The 24,536-nt window shown below is 37.2% G+C and overlaps 1 protein-coding gene across 3 annotated transcripts in view; it reads left to right on the plus strand.

Moving 5' to 3' along the window:
- rftn1b (raftlin, lipid raft linker 1b) overlaps nucleotides 1-23,250 on the plus strand; it is a 149,759-nt gene extending 126,509 nt beyond the window's left edge. For all 3 annotated transcript variants that reach the window (XM_032558425.1, XM_032558423.1, XM_032558424.1), the window contains exons 8-10: nucleotides 7,169-7,272; nucleotides 14,877-14,952; nucleotides 18,174-23,250. In XM_032558425.1, the coding sequence (XP_032414316.1) occupies nucleotides 7,169-7,272; nucleotides 14,877-14,952; nucleotides 18,174-18,812 (819 nt within the window). In that variant the 3' untranslated portion in view covers nucleotides 18,813-23,250. The remainder of the gene's footprint in view (nucleotides 1-7,168; nucleotides 7,273-14,876; nucleotides 14,953-18,173) is intronic.
- The last annotated feature ends 1,286 nt before the right edge of the window (nucleotides 23,251-24,536 follow it).

The following is a 24,536-nucleotide window of genomic DNA, read 5'->3' on the forward strand; positions in this document are numbered from 1 at the left end:
ATTTTTCAACCCTTATTAGGTTTTGATAGTTTAAAATAGTCCCAAGTTAAATTCTAGTTTATTAATTTATTTGAGACACATGTTTGGTATGAACAAATATTGCAGTATCTTTTCCTTGTTGGGGATTTTGCTTACATGAAACATAAAAGATAATGAACAATTTTAAAACACAATTGCAAAAGAAAGTAAACATAACACTCATCAACATTCAACAACGCAAAGCTATCAATAAAATGTAGTAAAGTTAGTCTTATTATTTAAATTTGTTTTAAAAAATCCTCTAATTGAAGCATAACTTAACAAAACAAGCTTAATGGTTTGCTTAAAAGAAGATTTTTCATCTTGTTATTAATTCATAGCAGAAAATGTTTTATTCTGTTCTGAGGGGTCAGTCCATGATAGGTCTCAATTATGTTTAAAGTAAGTTGCGAATCGGGAGTAAATGTTTGAACTTGGGAAATAAGCAGGACCTTTATTTTTATTCTTATTTTTTTGCAGTTACTGAGATTGTAGTCTAAAGAATGAACCATTATGCTTTTTGACATAAATGGTTGTATTGTCTAACAGAGAAGAGGCTGTCTTTTAAGTAACAATAGTCCAGGAGGGAAATAAAATTTTTATTTTAATTTTATCTTACATGAAATGCTTGTATTATAGTTCTTCCTTGTAAAGTGCACAATAAAAGCTTTTACTAACACACATAATGAACTGCGAAAACTCCACCAGCTGATGCTCAGCTCGCTTAACTACCCCATCATGTGATATCCTGTTACACCATTTGTCCTGACTCAGATGCATGATAATGGCTTGTAAAAGCTAAAGTCTGGATGCACTCTAAGATTTATTATTGTTGGAGTAATCCAGTTTTAAGCTTGTGAAAGGTCTCCTGAGGGATTAGGTAGAAAAAAATACCGGATAGAAGCAATAATGCCTAAAACATTTTCACTGGCATAAATGTTTGGTTTTGTGGTCGTCTGTTGTACATCCTTGGACTTTCATTTGAATTCCCGTCAGTCTTTGGAGAAAAGAGATTGTTTTGTGGTTCTTCATGTTGGAAAGTCACCACCTCCCAGTCACACCCACCTGCTTCCAGTATTGAGCTAGCTCTTCACTGGTGGCAATTTGATCCAATGATGGAGTTTGCTGGATATTCTTAGATATCCTGAATCTGTCTTCACACAACTGAAACTCTCATCTTGAAGTTTGTAAAAAATGCAAATTAGAAAACTGATCTTGATTTGAGACGTTGTTTTGATGCAAAGTGATGTTGGCTGCCCAGTTGCCTTTGAAGGTAACTATTGCTAAGATGTTTTCCAGCACATCTATCTTCTTTCACATCAATCAGTCTGCTGTAAATTGATAGTTTATTTCTTCATTTCTGCCTATAGGATCATGCTGAAAAAATTTCACTTTTGATCACTTTTAGGAGAAAGTGCTCCCCCAACCCCCTAAAAAAACATTCCAGAGTAGCTTTAAGGTGATTCTTTTTATATATCTCAACATCATTGTAGCCAATCAATGATGCATTTGAGAGCACAAAGTGGAGCTGCTGAGTCTTAAAAGGTTATTTCTGCCCTTTGAGAAGTAGATGTAGACACCTCTGTTGCTGTGACAACGCTGCATGTTGAGCGAGGCAGCCATGATCAGTATCTGAATGCCCTCTTTTTAAAGCAGTTTGCTCCATTATCAACAGACTTTGTTTAGGTTTGCAAACCTGTTGACCCCCAAATACCTGAAAAAACACACAGAGAGCTGGTTGAGAACAGTATTATGTCTTTTTTTACTGCCTTCCAGTGGAGGGCAAAGGCAAGGAAGAAAAACACCAGACTCGTGTTTTTGTTGTGTGTGATCACAAAGTGCATATGAAACGATACTTTGACCCTGTCATAGAATAAAATTCTCACAGGTTTACTTTTCCACACTTTGCTGAATTTATAGTTGCACTTTGTATGTGAATATGAAGGGGATCTAAGGGGGGGAAATGTTAGTGTCACATATCTTTTTGTGTATTATTTAAACATCTTTTACAGGAAAAACTTCTACTTTTTTCCTACTTAGATACCATTCAGTAAAAAAGTTGAACTGTGTTTTTAAAAACTGTGATTTTCACAGCAGACAGTTTCATGGAGGGTTCAAAGTAGCCTTACTTGAAATGGTAAAGCTGCAGGTATTCTTTTTGAGCCATTGCCTTGCAGATATCATCGACCACAATGTGATGACTTTGTTTTTCTGACTCTCGGTTTCGTTGCTGAAGTGCTGATGCAGCGAGGTGGCCCCTGAATAATAAGTCAGGGGAGAGCGAAGGAGCCACACTCCAGGACTATGATTAACTCTCGCCTTCTCCGAAACCGTTACAGAAAAAATATTTCTCCATTTACTCTTAGGGCAGATTTGTTTTTGAGAGTGAGTCCAGTATAAACCACAGAAAATGTTGATGTGCTTCTTTAGAGCCTTTGGAAGTACAGTCAGATAAATAGCAGTATTTTGTCTTCTAATGATTAGCAACTTAGAGCCTGTTTCAACTTTCTGAGCTGTTTGTTCATTTTGTCAGTTTGGTCAATAATATGTGGAAGAAAAATATTAAGTTGTGTAATCTCCTAAGTGCTTGGGAAAATGATGAGCTCTGCACCTTGATCAACATATGTTTAGTAATTGATGTCACTGAACTGTAGAAAGTGCCGTGTAAGAACCGGAGTCATATTTTCCTTCCAAACAGGTAGACCTCATTGCAGTCTTTTTAACTGACGCTGATCAATAGTTTTTGGATCAATATCACCGCTTCTCTTCCTTACTTGTCTTCTGTTCACATTTTTATGGATGGATGCTCATGATTAAGCCACTTAACTCTGACTCATTAATCAGACTGGCATAAGAAATCTCTACATGTTCCCATTTCTTTAATTGGATGCATAAAATACTCCAACATACCACACAATATGACAGCAAAAGAAAGAAGATTTAGGAGCTCTCAAAAGCTGCTTCTCACCAAAAAAGTTTTAAAATGCAGTAGATGATTAGGAAAGTTGATGCATTTCTGTTTCTCTTTACTGATAAACTTGGAGGTAAACCGGACTGTACTTAGCATTTTTAGAAGAATAGTCGGTTGTCAAGTATTTAATATGTTATTCATTTCTGACCTGGAGAGAAATCCATGATGCCTGGGTAGAACTTGCAGAGTATGAAGAATGATTCAAACCTGGCCAGGGATCAGAAACCCCGTCACTGTGGCAACAACTGCATCACAGTATAACCCTACGGTACAGAAAATAAACAAGTTATGCCGTTATCTGAGCTTACTTGATCTAATCTTAACTTAATTAAATTTTACTTTAGTTTAAATTAACCCAATTTAATGTTGGCTTTGTTGGCTCCTACCAGCCACACATTTAGGTATTTCTGCTTAGAGCTGCAGTATGTAACTTTCATTCAAAATATATGATTTTTACATATTTGTTAAAGCTGTCTCCATGTGTGAGACACATAATCTGTGAAAAGATCAATTTCCTCCTCCCTGAGCTACTATTGCCATCTGAATATACAGCTCTTGACCAAACACAACCAATCAGAGCCAGGAGGAGGGTCTTAGCTCTGTCAATCAAACTCATGTACTCGCTGCTAAATGTGCTAATGCCCAAGCAACAACTCACCATTACAGGAAAAACATTTATCTACCGTCAGCAGTGGCCATGCTAACCAGCCTACAGCATTAAGACCCACCCCCAAGCTCTGATTGGTTGTTTCTCGGTAGCATGGGAGCACTTGGAGATAGCAGACTGGCTCAGTTTTTTCACAGATTGTCTGTCTCATACCATACTGTCACGACATAGTGACAGTTTGAACAAATATGTAAAAAATATTTTTTTTTTATCCTGACTGGAATTGGTCACCTTGCTGTTGTTGTAGCAGATAGTTGTTATGCCTCACCTACAGCTCCCAGTTACCAACCTTAGGTAGGTGGGGGTTCTGTATTTGTGTGATTTTCCTTCTCTTTTTAGCCAATGCAGCTACTGGTGTTTAATTGGTCTGAAAAGGTAGTTCTTGGGTCAAAAACTAAATATTAAAAAGAATGCATAGTGGTGAGGTATGTAATTTTTTTCTTTCTTACTAAAGTTGTTAGCTGGACCCTAGAAAAGCATGTAGGGAAAGAAGTATTTTTGAAAGATCTAAGCCCATTGAGAAGCAAATGGTGGTTTAAAACTTTTTCCCAGTAGCTTAACAGTTTTTAACATTGTGATCGTTTGTGGACTTATTTATTTAGAAACCGTTCACAGAGACTGTGAGCTGTAAATTACTTAAGCTACTGTAGGCTGATGTAAATTAAGTGTTGTAGCTGCAACACTGTGCTGGTCTCTAGAGAAGTGGTTGTTGACTGTGGTTTCTTTGCCAGCATAACCAGTGTGGCTGTTGGTAATGGGAGCTTTTCATTAGGCTAATGTGTCTCCTCACTTCCCTCACTCACATATCTTCTTTAAGTGTTTACTCCTTCGAGCAATTACCTCTACTGAGTATAAATAATCTGCTTCCTTTCTCTGTAAAAGACTTGTTTGCTTCCTTCCCAGTGAGCATCTAAACGATGTCTAAGTCGTTCAAAGACATTTTGGTTAAATTATGTAGTTTCTATATTTTTTAAAGTGAACATTTTTCTATTTGTCTCGGATTGGTTTTAGAAATCCATTAGAAGTCTAAACACAGGCCTGTTTAGCTGAAATATTGGAACTAGTCTGTTACTAATCGTGTCCTCTCTTCATTGAACTATACATATGAAGCATAAATCGAAGACTGGTTATGAGTATCGCTAATGTTTTTGTTGTTATTACAAATACAACTAAAATTTAGTTCCTCATCAGACCAGGCATGTCAAACTTGGTCACAGAAGAGGTCTTGGAAGTAGTTCTGGTTAGAAATTATGATCTACACAGTTGACATTGTCTTCTGGAAAAAAAACCATTATCTTTCTCTGATGAATTTCCAAGGTTACATCTCGTTATCAATGAAAGTTCTGCAGAGCTTAATTACTTAAAAACACTTTATATTACAATAGGTTTCCATCCATCATTACACTGTACAGTAAATATCTTGTTCTGTCTACTACTTTTCTCAAAAAATTTACCTACAAGTCTAAAGTGCTGAATATTGTATTTCCCCCAAATTTATATCATTATGTATCATGCTGCAAAAACATACAATTAGTTTATGTTACTAATTCAAACAATAGTGTATGAGTCTCAGATCACATTGTCTGGCATATTTATTTTATTGTTTACAGACATTTTAAAAGTTATTTTCCCTTTAAGTTTAGACTACTTTTAGAGAAGGGAGCTTTGTTAAACCATTTGCCTAAATAACAGCTGTGAATAGATGTATTTCTGATTCATGCCTAAACTATGAATCAGATATGAGTGATTAAAAGAATTTTAGTTCAGATGCAACATTTTCTGAATCATATCTGAAAACCAAGATAAGATAAAAAACAAGAGTTGGATGTAGCCAGTAAATGCCAAATATGAAAAGAAAGTGATTCAAACAATCAGAAAATGAACCTATTAAGCGTGTAGCAGCCATATCGGATATTGAACATGAAGTGACTTGTGAACCTTCAGGTCTCCAAGTCATAATTACATTTTTGGCAGGTATTCTGTTTGATTTGTCTGACTTTGGATCCCAGAAATACCAATTTCTGAGACGGAATGCACACAAAATTATATATGTTCTTATAGACACATTCAACAATAAATAAACATATCTCTAAGCTTGCAATATATTAGTATTGTTAACATTAAAAAGGGTGTATTTAAAAAATATAAAAGACACATTCTTTTTAGCTTTAAATTAGGCATCTTATTCAAACTATTCTTGTAAAACTTTATAACACGGCTCTTTATGGTGGTGAGCATGTCAGAGTGAATTTAAACAATAAGTTTGGAACATCATGATCTGAAAAGCTTTAGCCTCTGAATGATGCTCTACTGTTTCTAGGGAACAGAGTTGTAGGTTTTTGGACATTAAATAACCTCCAAACCTTACATGTGTATCACTAAATTACTAGCCTGACATTTTGGTTACCAGATTCTCTTAGAAATCTGTGGTGGCTGCTTTTGTAAGACTGGTGAGTTAAAGTGAACAAGTACATTCATGGGAAACTTTGACAGGTCCAACTTTGAATGGAAACAATTTCTACTCTCAGTAGACCAGTAATCTTGCTCGTGTAGGTGTGACAGCTTCTCTCTTTTACTTAAGTCTTTTACCTCTTACAGTTGGTTTGCAGACTATGAATTGACTCTTGTGGTGAACGATTCTTACGTTAGGCTGCCTCTTTGACTCATTGCAGAATTCATTTTGTTGTAGTGTTAGTTTTTAATTATGAATTTGTAAAAAATTTTCCGTTTCCTCTTTAAAATGAAAGCTATTTTGCATCATTCACTATGTCAAAATTAATCAGAACAAGGTTTGTTTGTGCTTACTGATGTGTCCTTTTGTGTGCCAGCTTCCGAGTGACACGCGTTGTGGTTTTTCATTTTCGGCATGGCACGACGGCAAACCACACACGCACTTCCGCTCTACACTGATTGAGTTTGTGTGCTCTAGAAGTTCATCTATTGGGGGATTTCTCTTCAGACAGAAGTCAAAATAACCATTAAAAATGTTTGATTTAAATCTATGACATTTATGAGACTATGCAGCCATGGTTCATTTAACCTCAAACACTATTAAAATGTTTAGCACATTGTGAGCTCTCACACACACAAGGACTCGGTGCACTGACAAAACGCCTGTCATGAATAAAGATGGTTTCCATGTTGACTCGTGGCAGCCAGGGAGTTTCTGCAGTGGTTGATTTATGTCGCAGGGTTTTTTCGCTTCTGTGTGCGTTGCTTTGAAAACAGACAGTACACATTCAGTATATTAAAGCCGTCATATCTGAGAGGAACTGTATTTTTTCGACTGATATCCCAGGCACAGCTGACAGAGTTTGATTGCATGTCATACTTATGTTTCTTGTAGCTCTGAAATCATAGTAAGAATACAGCCTGTAGTATAATGAGCACACTTCCAACACATTGTGTTGTGTGCTTTGGGTTTTGAGAGACAAACTCTGATGATTATACTCCAGTTTAAGGGTGTGTGTTTTTGATTGCAGGTTGTAACAGACTTTTTTTTTCATCCACAGGGTTTGCAGGTGAAGACTGATTACGTTCCTCTACTTCAGTCACTGGCCACATATGGATGGAGACTCACATGCGTCCTGCCGACTCCTGTAATCAGGACTAACAGGTAATGACACTATTTTCAAGTGATTTTTGACCTCTACTGACATCTGTTGACAACCCTGAGAAGTGCAGGAGCACTTAGGACAGGATACTTGATGCTCTTTTGACAGATTTTACCATCACAAAAAGCTCAGTATTTTAGATTTTTGCTCACTTAACATGCATTTGTTGTTGTTATACTGTTGTTTTGCTTAGTTTTTTTTTAAACATCAGATACTACATAAATAATAGCATAGTTGAAAAGGTAGCTGACTTGAATAATTCAGTACAAAACGGTGAATTCCTGTGGTGTAGCATGTATTTCATCTTCCACTTGACATTACCCAGTTTATTCTGTACGGAGTTAATGCAGACCAGTTTATTTGTTTGTTTGTTAGTTAATTAATTAATTTATTTATTTATTTAAAACATGTTAGTAGTATAAAATCATGCACAAGAACAAGGAATGCAAAAGACACATATTTTTGTACCACAGTAATCTTAACATGTTCGAAAAGGTTGCTCGAAAAGTTTGGTTGCTAATCAAGCACAGTAATACCACAGTAATACCACTGTGCTTGATTAGCAACTGCTATTTTGGCACTGTGGGAAATTGCCAATTCCTGCTAGAAAATAAAATCAGTACAGTTTTTTCCCCTCTCTTTCTGATCGCCTTTACAACTTCACAGCTTCTTGGTTAATTATATTTATATTGTCTACATATAGTAAATTTACATAAAACATCAATTTCCACCTGTGATGACAATTAGCTCAGTCCCCAAGCTAAAGGGGAACTGAAGAAGAAAAGATGAAAACTAGGCTTTCTACTTTGTGTGAAGCTATTTTTAAAACCAACTGGCAGTTTTTCAGAGAAAAACTAGTCTTCAGATGAATCCGACAACCTTTCAGAGAAGTTAACCTGACTATGTGTCAGTCTGGGCTGTGCAGCTGCTGCAGCTGTCGGTGTGTGTCTGTTGACAAGCAGCGGCTCTGTTCAGTGGAAAATCTGTTTGCAGAACTGTAACGGTTCCTCTGCGAAGCCTGCGCTGACTCATCACTCCCAGATGCTATATGAGTGTACATCCGCTTATGGTCAAAAGGCCTCGCTTGTTGTCAGACACACAGTAAAGCATCGCATTGACTCAGAATGGTGATGATTTAATGAAGTAGTCTGATATACTCCGAAGATGCTGCAGGGTACAAAGAACAAGCATAAAGTATACATGTAGTTTAAAGCTAGAAAAGCAGAGAATAATCATGCAACAAAATAGAGTTACAGGGAAGCCTAACTTAAGAAGCTGTACAATCAACAATACATACAGTACAATACAAAAAGTGTTAAATTGACTCAAGCCTTGAACAAACATTTACTATCAAAAACATTGGACATCATTTAGAAATAATTTACTAAAAAGTAAAGCAAAACTCTTTTTTATGATTAGATAATTATTCTAAAAGAAATATTTCCCCATTTTCTGAATTTATGAGACAAGCAGGCAGCAACACATTATAGTTATTGAAGATGAAATTGGTTTTATTGTTTTAGCACAGTTTGACCCAAATGCATATTAATAATAACAAACTATGCTTTGCAAAGGTATTCATAACCCTTAACCTTTTCCACATTCAATCACATCACTGCCATAAACTTCAATGTACTTTATTAGGATTTTATGTTGTAGACAAGCATAAATAATTGTTAAGTGGAAGAACCATAGTGCATGGTATCCCACATTTAAAAAAAAAAAAAAAAAACTGAAAAACGTGGTGTGCTTTTGCATTCAGGAATGGAGAACATCAGTCAACTTACAGCATCATGGAGACCAAGGAATGCAGCAGATGTGTCAGAGATAACGTGTAGAAGTTTAAATCAGGGTTAGATTCTAAAATAATATATCAAGCTTTGGACATTTTAAGGAGCATCATCTGAAAATAAGCGTTTGCACATCTGTTAATCTGCCACCACATGGCCATCCACTTAAACTGACAGGCTGTGCAAAGAGAGCATTAATCAGAGATGGTAAGATGAATCGAGCTGCAGAGGAGTACTAGAAGGAAAGAGATTGCATAAAACTTGAAACTAGCCCGGAGGTTTGCCTTCGAGGGGGGAAAGCAACCATCAACATACAACCAAGGGTGGAAAGGGAATGGTTTAGATCAAAGCCTGTAAACATAAATTTAGTTGAGAATCTGAGAAAAGATTTGAAAAGTGATACTCAAAACATTTTAGCTGATTTTCTATGAAAATTTACTAGAACAGTTTACACCCAACTTTAATTGCTGCAGAAACAACGCTAAAGTCAAACCTGCTCACAATTTAAACTTTTAACCCTGAGACATTTGTTTCCATTGAATGGCAGCTTTTACCTGTGGTTGTCAGCCAAGGTCAATGCCATCTTATTAATGAGTAAATGTGTAAGGTCTGTGAAAACAATCTACAACAAATTAACGGTCGCTGAAAATTCTCTTAAATAAAGAGTAAATAACAAAAAGGGCCTTTAGTTTTCAGCAAATAACTCTTTGAGATTCATCTTGTTGGAGCATAAATCCAAATGTTCTGTCTGTTAAACTGTTTCTCACAGATTTAACTAAAGAAATGTGAACACATCATATCTTTGTGCCTAAAATTTCAATTTTATATTGATCTTTAGTCGTCTGGAATGTGTCGACACAACATGGGTCATCTCAAGTAAATAGTAAGGCAGTTGACTGAAATAAGTGAAGAAGTATCTAAAAAAGTTATTTTTAAATCACCCAAAATAAATTCTGAGGTAAAAACTGAAGGTAAATAGTTTCACATATGCTTTCATTTGGTCTTCACGTTAAGGAAAAATCTTGTTAAGTTAATTAAGAAAAAGAAGAAGAGGGAAATCCAAAGGGGAATCTGATGCCAGACATTGGATTTAACTTTTCAAATATGACCCCTTTTTATACTATGAGTATACAAGACATCATTTTTACACAGGTCCTTACAAAAAGTAGCTGTTTTTCCAATTATTGTTACTGTAGCTTCATTTTGTCTATGCACAATCAGAACTGTTAGCCATAACGAAGTAGTAAGGCTTTGAGACAGGCAATGTTTCCATCATCACTGTGACGGATTATTTGCCCAACCTTCTGCTCAGCTGCTCGTGTTCACTGCTCTTTTAGAACACAACTGATTAATTGCCTCTTTATTTTCATCTTTTGTTTTTATTTTCCCCAACAACCCCTTGTCTCATCTTTTTGAGAACGCCCCAACACAAAAGAACACGGTTAATTAATCACACTCGGCCTAGATACAGAACAAGATGGAGCTCGTTTCTCTCGGCGCCTAAAAAAAGTATTTGGTGCGCTGAAGTAATGCTTGATGATCGTTTTCAGATTAGCAGCAGCCATTACACTTGTTTTTGAAGCGACTTCTTCATTTTTAACAAGTAACTGTGTGTGCTGCTTGTTGTCTTAGAGGCTTCCAGGGCTGCACTTCATCTGGAGGGGGTCGGATGAGTGTCAGTGATCTCAGCGGTGGCTGAAATTAATGCGAAAGTGAAGCTCGGCGGCTTCTCCACACAACATTAATTCTTGTAGCAGGCGTTCATGTTCACCATACTCAATTAATGTAGATGGTAATTACATTTTGGAACCATTAACTACAGTTAATGTGAATTTTGCTCCATTACAAAGGACCAGAAAACAACAAAGAATAAGAAAAGTTGACACAAAGGTAATATTTTAATGACAAAGCGTTATCTAAGGTTTTGGGATCAAAGCCAAGCCACACCTGCAACTTGATTCACCTGACGAGTTTACCTCATCTCATAACCCGGCTCCGTTTATCCTTTCATCCTCCCTACTCAATTTTTTAAAACTTCATCTTCATCATCACCTACATTCAGAACTCACTTTTTCAAACCTTTCTTACATTTCTCCTTCTTTTCATCCCGTTATTCCTCTGAGTCCTCATCTGGTTACATAATCATTATTCCCCACTCATCTTTCTCTCACTTCTTTCTCATTGTTTTCTCTACATAGATGTAAAAAGCAGATCCACGCTTGGCATTCATCCTCTTCATCCCTATTTATAACCTTGTTCTTCATACTCAGAAGAGGAAACCAAGTGTGGTAGTGCAGTGTTTAGGAAACGGACTTTTCTCAACCAACTTGGTACATCGTGCTCTATCCTGGACCAAAGAGAAGTGGATGAAAATGATGATGAGGAGGTTATGAGATGAGGGGATGTCCAGTTGAGGGTAAATGGTGGTGGAGTTGAAGGAAGATGATGGAGTGATAAGTAGATGAACTGGGTAGAAGTAGACTGCTGGGTAATTAGAGGCATGACTGAGGTGTGGCGCTGCTCATAAACCTAAGTTAACATATCCACTATATTTATCTGTTTTTCCTCAACCCCTACACTGTTTTTACCACAGGTTCTCTTTTGAACATTGTTGAATTTGTCAAGTCTTTTGTCGACTGTCACAGAAACCCCAAACTCCTAATCTTCTCCTTCCTAATCAAGAGACTTCAATGATGAAGTCGATGAAGATGAGCTTCAAGCTAAATCTGTACCTTCATTTATCCATCCATTGTTGCCAATCTCCAGTAGTCATTGGATGAGAGTCACAGTACATCCTGGACAGGTTACCAGTCCATCAGTTATGCCTCATCATCTTTTTGATTGAACAATTTAATTTACCGTATCACTGTGCAACCCTTTCCCAGAAACTGGAATAAAAATGTTTTATCTTAATGGGTGAAATATCTTCTGAATAGAAAGTTTGCTTCAAGTGTTTGTTTTTTTTATTTTTAATTTTTATTGGGCTTTTTATGTTCTGTAACAAATTAAGCTATCAACAGTTACATTTAGAACACAAAAACAGCCACAGGCTGCCTCTGTTCTGCACAACATGAAGATGTAGCAGAGCAGCTGACGCTGACAGCCAGGAGTAGGTTCAGCGAGGGCCTGTAATTTCCTAAGACATCTCACTCCTTTCTAGTTTAATGGCCTGGGGGCTTTTTGCCCGTTAGTTATCAGCTTTGATTCACCGCAAAGTCATCCAGCATCCTTGACAGCCCAGAAAATAGTTTATGGATAAACGGTGGAAGGAAGGAGGTAATGGAAAAAGGGCTTTGGATGGTTTAGATAGTGAGCCCTCTGTGAGTCCATTTCATGTTGAGAGAGGGAAGATTTGTCGCAGGCTTTGAAGGGATCTGCAGCAATCGTAAAACCTGCCATCTTTCATACAGTGCAATGATCAGCAGCCATCTAGGTTTTAGAAATGATCCAATATGTCCCCTCACTTGGTACATTACAGTGAAAAAGTATAAGCCTCCTTATAGATTTTCCTGCTTTTACATTTTTGGTGCATACATACAAAAATAAGGCTGTGGGGAGGTTTGAGACAAATTTGCAAGAAATAATCTACAAAGGGACAAATAGAAACTATCAGGAAATATGAGACAGGCTAAAAGATCCCCAAACATCTAGAGATTATAAACTGAGAAGAGTTACAAATTCATCTCCAAGGCTCTGTGACTCCAGCTAACCACAGTGAGAGACATTATCCACAAGCTGATAAAACGTAAAGCAGTGACAAACCATTCCAGCAAATTACAAGTCTACCAGAATTCCTCCAAAAGCTCATTAATCACTCATTTAGAATGGTTAACAAAAATACCATAGCAACATCTAAAGGTCTAAAAATAGGTCTTAATTATTTCCATTAAGGTCAGAGGTCAAGATTCAACAAGAAGGAGACTAAAAAGAGAATCCCAAAGCATAAACTTCTGGTGACCAAAGAGAAAACAAAAATCTAACACTTTTTTTCTACAACACATTTAGCAAAAAAAAAAGATTTGTTGTATAAATGAACTAGAAATTCTGCTCTCTACCAGAAAATGCTCAAAGAGAATGTTCACCCATCAGTTTATAATCTGTAGCCATAGAACACTTGGGTTATGAAGCAGGAAAATGTTCCAAAGTATTTCAGCAAATTCACCTCTGAATGGCTAAAAAAGTGAAAGGTTTTGGAGTGGCATAGTCAAAGTTTGGACTTCAATCTAAATGAAGTGCAGAGGCATGTTATTAAGGGAGCTGTTATTGCACAAAACCCTGCAATGAATTTAACAATTCTGCAAGGAAGAGTGGATGAAAATTTTTACACAGTGACGTAAAAACTTAACTCCTGTTGAACCAAAAGCTTGATGCAACTTTTATGTTTAGAGTGGAATTACAGCTGCAAATCAGCTAAAGTTAATTGGATAACTCAGGCTGCATTTATCCCAGCCTGTTCCCTTTTGCCTAGAAAGTCTGATTTGTTTTGGGAGGTGTGAATGCACAATCAAACTCTGTTTTGGATCAAAATAGCAAGCCCTGGTGCGCCTAAAAACCTAGGTCTTGGTTCGGTTGAAGTGAACTCTAGCACGGTCTGAATGCAAGTGGATCAGAGACCGGTCCAAAAGCTGGACGTGGACTCCAGCCCAGGGCATTCTAGTTAAATACAACCAAAATAAATGCTAGAGTCTAACGCTAGAGAGAAAAATGTAGAAAAATTGTAGAAAAAATTCTACAACCTGTATAATTTGACGTTGCTCTATTTTTGTTTACATTTTGGAAAGTAGGAAGATGCTCTCAGTGTCTTCTGCAGATGTTTTCATGCAATTTCTTCTTGGTGCAGCACCATTTCAGGCGACGGGGGGAATAGGTTCTTCAAAGGGTTTGGTTTGTTTGACACAGTGTGGTGTGAAAGTGAATCGCTGCAGCTGGTAATGTAAAAAATTAGCAATTTTAGTCCCAAATCGAACTGAGTCCACCGGGTCATCACGGGTGAAAACATCCTTATTTTCCTTACAAAGCAAAGTGATCTTTTGGAAAATGAATTTAATATTAACTCAGGCTATCTTTGTTTGCTATTGAAAGCATTTTGTTGAAAGAAATAAATATAGTAGCACATGCCAAAATAATAAACAATGATGTCACAAATTAGCCTAACATTGAAGGCAACGATACAAACTTCAGCTGGCAGTTACTTTTAGAGCACAAATTTGGCAAACAAAAGGACCAAACCTGACAGGGATGAGCCAACAGAAGGGCGAGGATGAGTGTGAGAGACAAAGAAAGCCCACTCAATAATAAAATCTGCATTTTCTGCCATGATTAATCTGTCAGCAGGAGTACTTGTGAAGATTATCCCTCTCAGAATGCAGGACTGTGACAGGAAAAGAGGGTGGAGGATTACATTTTGGGGAAGCAACAAAGAGAAGAAGATGCTCAGAAGTTGCACTCTCCGCTTTCATCCATTAAAACATGAAGTACAATAAAGGGTGGAAGTGACACTGACGGATGACAGTGGTGAAGAGGTTGAGCTACAAATCTGAGCATTTTGTCTTTAATCTGTCAGATAAAAGGGTGAAGCATGAGCAGTCAATTGACTATGTTGATAGATGGCCAATGTGTGTTATCACTGGACCACATTCATCTTGGAGGCTTAGAAAAACATTTTTAAAAACAAAACAACAATAAATTATACAGAGTCTGACAAAACATATACACCCAAGGATTTAAAATCTGTAAATCAGTCAGAATGTGTTTGAAGAACAGAACTGATTGTTTCTCACTTTTCCTCCTATCTCTCTTTTCTTCTTGTCTTTCAGCGATGGAAGTCTGTCCACCAAGCAGATCGTTTTCCTGCAGAGACCGGTCGTTAGCCGGAAGAAGAGGGAATCCAAGGTACAACATCTCTGACTTTTCTGTGTATTTGTAATCTTTATGATGAAAACAACCATCTTATCCCTTTCATAACTAAAATCGGTTAGAGACTGCTAAACATTTGTCTTAAGTGGAGTTGTTCTACTGCTTTATTGAAATCCAAATTTTAATCAAACCAGATGGGAAGATAACCCAGTATCCTTACTGTTGAAATTAAACTCACTGACCAAATGTAGAGCTAAGCACCTGGAAGAAAGTCAAATTTCTCTGAGGTTTGCAAACCAATGGCAGGTATGTGAGTGATTTGATTTGCAAGGAGTAATACGCACAAAATACACAAGTAGTGACGTTACTTTCACAGTCTTTATGAAAATTGAAAGGGGTTGCATTGTTTGTTTTCATGAGGGTTCAGAACTTTCCACTCGTTTGCATGTGGAGCAACCAGATAATACAGTGGTGCAAGAAGAAATTTCTTGCCATAATGTTTTGGTGAAGAAATTTCAGCAAAACATTTCTCAACCCAGAGGGCACCAAGGGAGAACTGTCATGTTGTGATGAAACAGAGGAAAGACAGCAAGTCATTCTGAAGTTGTATATAGATTAACTGAAGTTGCTCCTAGAATCATGTGTGTGAGTGCTTAAAGGACAATAAGAACAAAACTCGAGGCAGAGGGAATTCCTTGCTCATACTTTTCTTTGGAGCAAAATTAGTCTAGAAAAGACCCACAGTCTTTTTGAGACTAATTTAGCAACATATAACAAGATTTGTAAGGGTGCAACATAATTCACAAATGTGCATAACACCGTGTATAAATGCGTACATCAACATTTTGTGCAAACAGCTTCTTAAATTGACACGTTTCAAAACTGCACAAGTAGCAATACACTACTTGTACAAATCAGCAGATGTGGATGGATCGGTCAAACCGAGCACACAGTTCACTTTGGCTGCGCTTTTGAGACTTTCTAACTACTAGGGATTCACAAATCAAATTATGTGTTCAAGGCTGGTGAAAAACTGGGTAATCTGAGAATTATTATTGCAATGCTACGCTCAAGGCAGAAAAAAGCTCGGGATATCTAAGTATCACGGGATTTATTGGAAATACCATATTTTTGAGGCCAAAACTACCATGTTAACGAGATATACTAACATTAAAGTTAATGGATTCTAAAAATATTAACTTTGTAGGCTACACTACTGAAATATGAAAGAAAGGTTGTTTTTCTTAAAAATCTAAATTTCATGAAAACTAATGAGTGCAGCAGTGCAATCCTGGGACAAAGTTGTTTAATTTACCACATGCTTAATTTAGCTTCACATTACTGCACCGAGGCAGCTGTGAATGAGTTGCACCACAAGAGAATTTACAATAGGTGACTGGTTCTGTTCTCCACCAAATCCAGACCCATGAGGGAACCAGACCCTCGTACTGCTGCACCAAGACGTCAACTCTGTTACCAATTGACCCTCTGGAATACAATCACATGAACTTGTCGCCACTCTATTTGGGTACTTAACTCTTTCTGTCAGTGGCTCTATAACTATTGTTTATTTTTTGTTAGAATTAGCCAAAGCTTGAGGAGTCATTCTTATGTAATCAGATGTGGTGTTAACAGCCACATCTGTCTCTAAAACTACAGATTTCAGACCTCGCTCCCGCAAAAGGCTCTACCTCTAGTCCTCCTGTTCATTATTCACCATCTAAAACCAACATCACTTGTTCCAGCTTCAGCACTGCAGCTGTTTTTGATTTATGTACATAAACATACACAGTGTGAACAAATTTAAACCAGCATGTTTTTGTTTCAGACATGAGGAAGGCTCCAGCAGCTGAAAAATGTGTTATTTTGATAACCATTTGGTGTTAACGCTTTTCTGTAGACCCCAAACAGCTGTGATAACATCTGAAACTTACCTGTTTCTGCAGTGAAATGAATTCATGTTGAATTTTTTACTCTGGGTTTAGTCTAACCATGTCTCACGAACACTTTTCTGTATCAAAAACCTGTAAAATAGTTGTAGTTAAGTTTTTGTTTTTTTTTTACCTATTCCTTAGTCTGTCTTTCTGACTTTCCTCTATGTTGTGATCTTTACACTCATATAAGAATATAGGACATGCTAGGAAACACGTTTGAATGTGGGAATATGTCATGCCTATTTAGCAACACTAAAAAATCCAATCCAATTAAAACGGAAGAAAATACTCTTTAAAACTTTTGTTAAATGTAATTTAAAATAAACTGTTTCTGGTGAGTAATAAATTAAGGCATCCTGACATTAATTAATGCTTTTGATAGAATCACACCCAGCTGTATTGTTTCAGATCCACATTTTAGAAAATCTTTACTAAATGTATTGAAGTATAGTTTTACTATTTAAACCTCTGACATTTAATTTGTTGTTTTCCTGACGGCTAAAGTAGGAGTTATCACCACTAAAACATGGAAAGAGCCGTCTCAGGCCTTCAAGTAGAAGATTGTAGGAGCTTATGAGCCTGGTAGGGGATTTACAGAGGTCTCAAAAGAATTTGAAATCAGCTAATTCACTGTCAGGGCATTCAAGACGGCAGCCGACATGTCTAGGTCTGTTCGTCTAAGTTTCACCTGAAAGCAACCACAAGATCCTTTTAAAAAAAAAAGCATGTAATGTCAAAAAACGACTGCAAAAATGTAACTTTCCTAGGAGGTTTGCCTTTGCACTTTCAGAAAAAACACAAAGGCCAGATTGAAGTTTGCCACAAAGAATGTAGCCTGGTAAAACCGTCTCACTCAAGTTAAAGGGAGTAAGACCAGCCATTAGAGATACTGTCCTTTTTATCCTATGGAAAATAAATATTTGATATCTTTTGTTTAATGAGTAAAGCTAGGTTAATTTTTCATTGTTTAAGTAAAATTTAATTATTTTCTTTTCCAGAGATATACAGAAAATAAGGTTAGGCATTTCTAAATAAAGAACCTAATATGAATTGGCATTGGCAATTTTCACATAACTGTATGTAACCAGATATAATGTTTTCATCTGCTTGTTTGTTCAAATGGATGTTCTCAAGGCCACCAATAATCAGCCAACACCCACCCACCATGGCCTCAATTTCCTGCTCTGTTTTGTTTAAATTTCTAAGTTATTTCATCTCAATATTAGATCTGCTGTGATCCGTTCTTAATTAAGTCTGTGTCTACTGCTCTGTCTGCTCTGTGGACGAGAATATTGTCTAACTAACATGCCATAAATGTTTCAGAAACTAATCTTCAAGGCCCGAAGCAAGTCCAACAAAAACTGCATCAAGGATGTGGCGAAGAACAAGAAGAAAAAGACAATAATTGAGAAGGATTCTGAGGATCTGAAGATCGCTGATGACAGAGAGAAAGTTGGCAAGGAAGAGGAAAAGACTGTGACTGGAAGCACAAATGCAGCACAGGTAGAGGCAGCAGGCGAATCCAAGAAAGAGAGGAAGATAAGGTGTGAAGAAGATAAAAAGGCTGATGCAGGGATGGTAATCAGCATCGAGAAAGTCACACGGAAAGATGAACCAGAGAAAAGTGAAGACAAAGTAGCAGAAAACTGCACCGAGGAGACAGAAAGCAAAGCTCCAGATGGAGAGGTATCAGAAGACAATGGAGAGCCATCAGGAAAGGAGGAGGTTGAGGAGGTCAATGAAACAGTTGTGACTGTAGAGACACAGAGTGAGACCAAAGAAAAGGAGCTTGAGGGCACTTCAAAAGTTGAATCTGTGATAGAAAATGGGATAGAAACAGATGAAGAGAAAGATGACGGTGAAGAGAATGAAATCAAAACAGGGGAACCAGTGGAGGTTATCGCGAAGGAGACTGTGGCAGATCCAGCAACCACAGACCCAAGCCCAATGGAGGCTCAGTAGTAGCACCATGCAAGTCGAGCTTTTCCCAATCATACCTCTTAAATTCCTCTCTTAAAAACTGATTCCTGAATCCAAATTGAAGTGGGAGGGGGGGAAAGGTTGCTCTGCACTGCTGCAGCATCCTCCAAACCTCCCATCTCACATATGATTCCCCCAAAACCTGCAACAGTGTAGCTAAACAAAAGAAGACCATGACATCAGTTCTATTGTATAACCACAGATACTGAATGTATTTAACAACACAGGGGATGCCTCTGCAGGCGGGTCCATGTGGAGTCCAAACACTGAATGGAGAAAGGCAGAGGATGAGAAGGAGAACAGTGAGATGAAAAGCCTCAAAAAGACTTGGTCACGGTTCCAGTAAGAGTGGCAGATAAACCAGAGCTGCTTTGTTCACTAAACACTCACTATTCACTATAGACGGCTTAAGCTTTAGGTTTAGCCAGTAAACAGTCACTGGAGCTTACTAGCTGTACCTGGAGGTTTTAAAAACATGAAATATATACAAAACAAAAGTATTTGGATAAAATTGGAAATTTAGATAGCAAGCTAGATACCATTTATGAAGCTCATCTGAGATTTCTTCTATTATTTTTTTTAACCAACATCAGGTTGCTCGAACCATCTTCATGAACCCTTATGAAAGAGCTAATTACAATATCTTTTCATATTTGTAATTAGAGAAAATGACTTTTGCTATATGACTTTCTAGAGTGACCAAGTTTTCTGATTGTGTCAGTTCTTTGTAAGGAAATCACCACCTTTTAGATAATGAAGTTTGCCTAAAATCTTGGCAAGACCCAGGTCTGTTTCCTCAATATTAAAGATATTTTAAAGAGAGGAAAATTCCCAGAAAATGTTCTTGCAGGTCATTCCTTGTTACATTTTGATCCAGAATGCAGAGCAAATTTATAGGAGAGCGCTGTTAGAGGTGATGGGAAAGGCATTTGTTGCGACAGGCAATCCAAAGCAGGCTGTGGAGATCATTGTTTACGCTGAGCTCTAAGCCGTCAAGTGCTTCAAAGAGACCCGATAATCACTCTTTGGTATGGTGTGCTAAGCTTACCTTGCATACAGAATGTTCCCAATAATATTCCCAAGCCCAGCCAGACAAGAAAGTGAAATTCAGCTGAATGTTCACACCTCAAGGACAGGATCAGTAGTTAGGTTTCCTCTGTTAGCTTTACATTCAGGAAAAAGGATTTCTGCATAAAATGTGTAGTCGGGGGTTGCCTTTGTTCTGTATTGAAGCCAGAAGTGAGAGCAGTGAAGGAGAAAGTGAGGTTGTAGTGAAAAAAGGGAATAAAGAAGAAATAAAGAAGGACCAGTGAGTGTGAAAGACTCAAATAACAGAAACAAATTGGTTCGTTTAAAGCAACGGTCGTTTGTAACCAGCATTTCCTGCAGAGGTTTCTTTTATTGCTTTACCTCCATCTCTTTACATACCTCTTACTGGACACAGTGTCTGACATTAACTGAGTCATAATGTGCCGTATCGCGGCTCTGCGTGGCTTTCCATTTTAGAGCTGGAACAAGAGGGAGGGAGGAGGCGACGTTTACAGAGCGGGGCTCTCTGTGGATCGCTAATGGATTTTGTCAGTGGGGGATCTGTCAGTAATCATGCATTTATAATGGGGGGGGTCACTTGTTGGGGGCAGTTATTGACAACAAAACACCTCAACATGTCAAGTTTCACGTTTAAAAAGGATGTCATGGGGATCCGTTTGCACCGGAGAGGACAAGCTTGATTTAGAAAATTACTTGCACCTCGTCGTAATACCTGTTTTGTAAACTGTTAGCGTTTGGCTGATTAAAAAGTATCTGCTGTCCTCGTATAATTTGTCACAATTATCCTTTTTGTGTTGTGATAATGAATATGTGGTTTCTCTGGAGAAGAAACTCCACAATTTCAAGTGCTCTCCTGCCTCTGGTGAGATTCCTTTAAATGTAAAATGGAAAATGTTTTTGTGTAGAGTAGAATATAAAACTGTGACCAGTTTAGCCTTATTACTATACTGTAAATGGCCCAGAATCTGCTATTAGAAATGTTTTTTAGCAGCATATTGGTGATTTAAGTGTTATATGTTTGTTATAGTCAAACAGCAAAGTTTTGCTCCGGTTGGTGTTTTGAGGATATTATTCCTGAAGTTAAGAGTGAAGGGATGAAAATGTTTATCCATAAGAAGGTATTACATTTTGTATCATTTTCTGACATTTCTTGGACATGTTCTTGATTGTGAATGTTTGGTTTTCAAGTAAAAAAAGACTTTATGCTGCCTCTGCTTGTTCTGCTAAAGCTTGCAAAAAATGCGTTGCTGACTGGTGCTTTGAGCTACCTCCTCAGGGCTGATGTTGCTTTGGGGTCGCTACAAGAGCGACCTCTTGAAACATATGCTCCCTGTCCTCTACTGCTCCAATATGACTATGAGCATGAGGTCATCTCTAATGGCAGCCAAGGTCAAAGGTTTCTGAGTGAGAATGGATTTTTCTCAGCTGTACAAACAGGAGATTGCATGAGCACACCCTGACATATTTATTTAAAGTGCTTTGTATCTTGTTTTTTTTAACAGATTGAGATTTCATAGACACTCCTGAGTTCATTTAGTCAGAATGTGACCAGCATGAAATAACATGCTAATTCATGTTGGTCAATGAACAGCTCAAACCTTTTCTTTTATTATACTAATTCATAACAAATTAGTATAATCAAAAGAATGTGAGCTGTTCTTATCTTCTGTAAGTTTCAGTCGAATTTAATTTAATTGATAAATTAGGATATTGAAAGCTTTGACTTAATCAGAATCTCATGTAGATTTATTACCTGCAGAGTGATATGTTTCAATCTTTTAATCCTGCTCACCTTGATAATTATGACTTGCATCACAAGTCCATGTATGTGCAGTAAGTACTTGTTTGGGGCTCATTTACCTGAATTCATGCATTAAAGGGACATATTATGCAAAATTTACATTTTGTAAGTGTTTGTACTTCCATTTAGGTCTCTACCACTTCTAAAATTAGCCCAAGCACTTAAAAGCTTAAGCAATTTTTTGGTAATTCCAGTTTGAATGGAAATGCAGGCATTGACTGTCTCCTGGTAAGGGAGCAGTCTTCCCTGTGATTGTCTAAGCCATAACATGCCCACAATATAATACTTTAGAGATGTCAAACTCCAGTTATTGAGGCCTGTGTATTGTAACTTTAAGATGTTGCAAAACATATATCAAATAATTCAATTATTGGTGGAACTCTGTACAACGTGAACACATGATGAAGATTTGATTCTGGTGTCCCAGGCAGGGACACATCTAAAAGTTACAGGACACCAGCCCTCAAGGACTGGAGTTAGCTTCAAGCTATAATTATTAAAAGAAAAAGTAATAAGTGCTTGGAATATATTACTTAAGTGCTTGGAATATATTACTCTTTGTGTAATGAATGTATTCATGAGTTTTAATACTTGATAATGTTGAGATTTTAACTGTTGTGAATCAATGTCGGTGCTCCTGCTTTCTTCTTCTTTTGTGACTTGAGCATTCCCATTTGGGGTTTTCTACCCATATATTCCACAACAGAAGCATAGTCTGAAGAGCAGATTAGATATTTAGGTAAGCCTGAGTGACCTGACTGTTTTTTATTCCGGCTCAACAGCATGGACAACAGAACCTTTGACAGAGGACCTGACCCTGTCCCCTACCTGAGCCCTGCAGGGTACCGTCTCCTCAATAAGAACTTACTATTTAGGATGCTGTGTAGTCTAGCCTCTAGCATGAATATGCTCAAGGGAGTGTGAGTAATTATGGTTTTTCTTCTATTATTTTTGCCTGCTGTTAATGTTAACACAGACAGGGAGACAAAAAGCAAGTCAGAACCTGACATTTAATCAGCTAAACGATGCTGAACCATGTTAACTCTGCCGTGTGTGAAAAGGAGGGGACCTTTGACGAATGTTAGACTCAAATATACATCTGTGCTCCCCTCCATTTATAGTATGTGTGAGAATATACAGCTTGCTGTCTTATATCAGCATAAATGTCTCTGAGCCTGAGTAGTGGCGCTGGTGCAATCGCTCTTGGTAATGCTATAAAAAAACGCAATGGTTCATTTCCTGTGTGCTACAATGATGTGAAACAGACAAAGTAGAAGCGACAGAACATAACAAAATAGGATGCAGTCACATTTTTTTCTTGTGTTGTCACTTTAGCTTTGCTCACAGCCTCTGGAAAATGTATTGTTAGATTTTCTTTCTCTCTGATGTATTTTTTTAACACCTCAGCTGCCATCTTGAATGTTAAGTATCTTCGATCATGTGCCGGTGTCACCTGCATTGATGTAGAAAAAGTATTCTTTATCTTTCCTATTCTGAGTATGTCAACATTCCTACTGTACCTGGCATCTGTACAATTTGTATATTATAAAATGATTTATATTTAATGTGTACATGTGTCCTTGTCTTTTTTTTGTTGTCAATATTTTAAGTTCAGCTTTTGTGTTGTTTAGGTTTTTCAAACAGAAAGGAAATAAAAAAACAAAGCTCAACTATTTGATCATATGATCTGAGTCTTGTTCACCATTAAAATTTTTAAATACTGACTTCCCTTGAATACAGAGTGTTCCCTTTGTTGTACGGTTGAGAACAACTTGACATTAAAAATAAGCTGAAAAAAGTACAAATTTAATATTTCAATCAACTAGGAAAAAAAATGGTTAATGTATTGCTAAAGTTCAAAATCTGCAGATAATTACTTTCTTTTTAGAGACATCTTGCAAAAAGTCTGAAACTGAAACTAGATTTCACTTCCCAATGATGTTTTTTATCTGACAAAGTTGTGGCTGAAAAGTGTGTATTCGTTGGTGACCACTAGAACGGAGCTCTGGTTGACCTGAAAAGTACATTAATCTTCTCTGTTTTTAATTATCCTCAACATAATAAAGCACTTTGAATTGACTTTTTGCTGAAGTGTGCAATATAAATAAACTTACCTTGCCTTTCTTGAATCAACTGCCTAGCATTAGGAACTGCATTTTTCCAGGAAAAGAACTTTGAGTGATTTAGTGGAACAAACCTCCAGAATTAGTTAATGCTACATGTATTTCAAATGGATTCACTTTGTACATTTGACACATTTTGTTATTTAATCAACTGTGCAGGTTGAATAATTATTGACAGACTACCTTCATAATTGACTTGCATTGATAGTATAATCCTAATCCCTGAGCTAAACAATGAAGAAAATCATACTACCTGTGTAACTTGCTGCTGAAACAGTTCAGTTGGGTTTTATGCCATTTCCAGCTCTGAATAATATAATACATGCTTTTTTTATAAAGTTCTTAGTCTTACCTCATATACTGATCCGTTATACAGCATAAGAACTGGAGGTGCTGCCATGAAAAAGATAAAGTGGCAGCCACAATTCTATGAACACAATGAACGCATGAAGCAGAGAAGAGTCTAATGGAGAGGTGAGACTCATGAACCCAAAGTATAATTTTCTTAGAGTAAACCCATATTTCTTTCAGATTTGCTCCATCTGGTTATTACCTTCATTACCATTTGAACCTCAGAATACATCAACTTGATAGTTATTTTCCCACAACAACACAATAATCCATTTCCCCCACTCTCAGATCAAAACAATACAATTTAGGCCCAGGGCTGACCCTCATGCATCAATATTTCACATGAAAACACAAACACACATCATAATATCCCTGTGGTGT

The sequence above is a fragment of the Xiphophorus hellerii genome, chromosome 3 (genome assembly GCF_003331165.1).
Source record: "Xiphophorus hellerii strain 12219 chromosome 3, Xiphophorus_hellerii-4.1, whole genome shotgun sequence".
In the NCBI taxonomy this organism is placed as follows: Eukaryota; Metazoa; Chordata; class Actinopteri; order Cyprinodontiformes; family Poeciliidae; genus Xiphophorus; species Xiphophorus hellerii.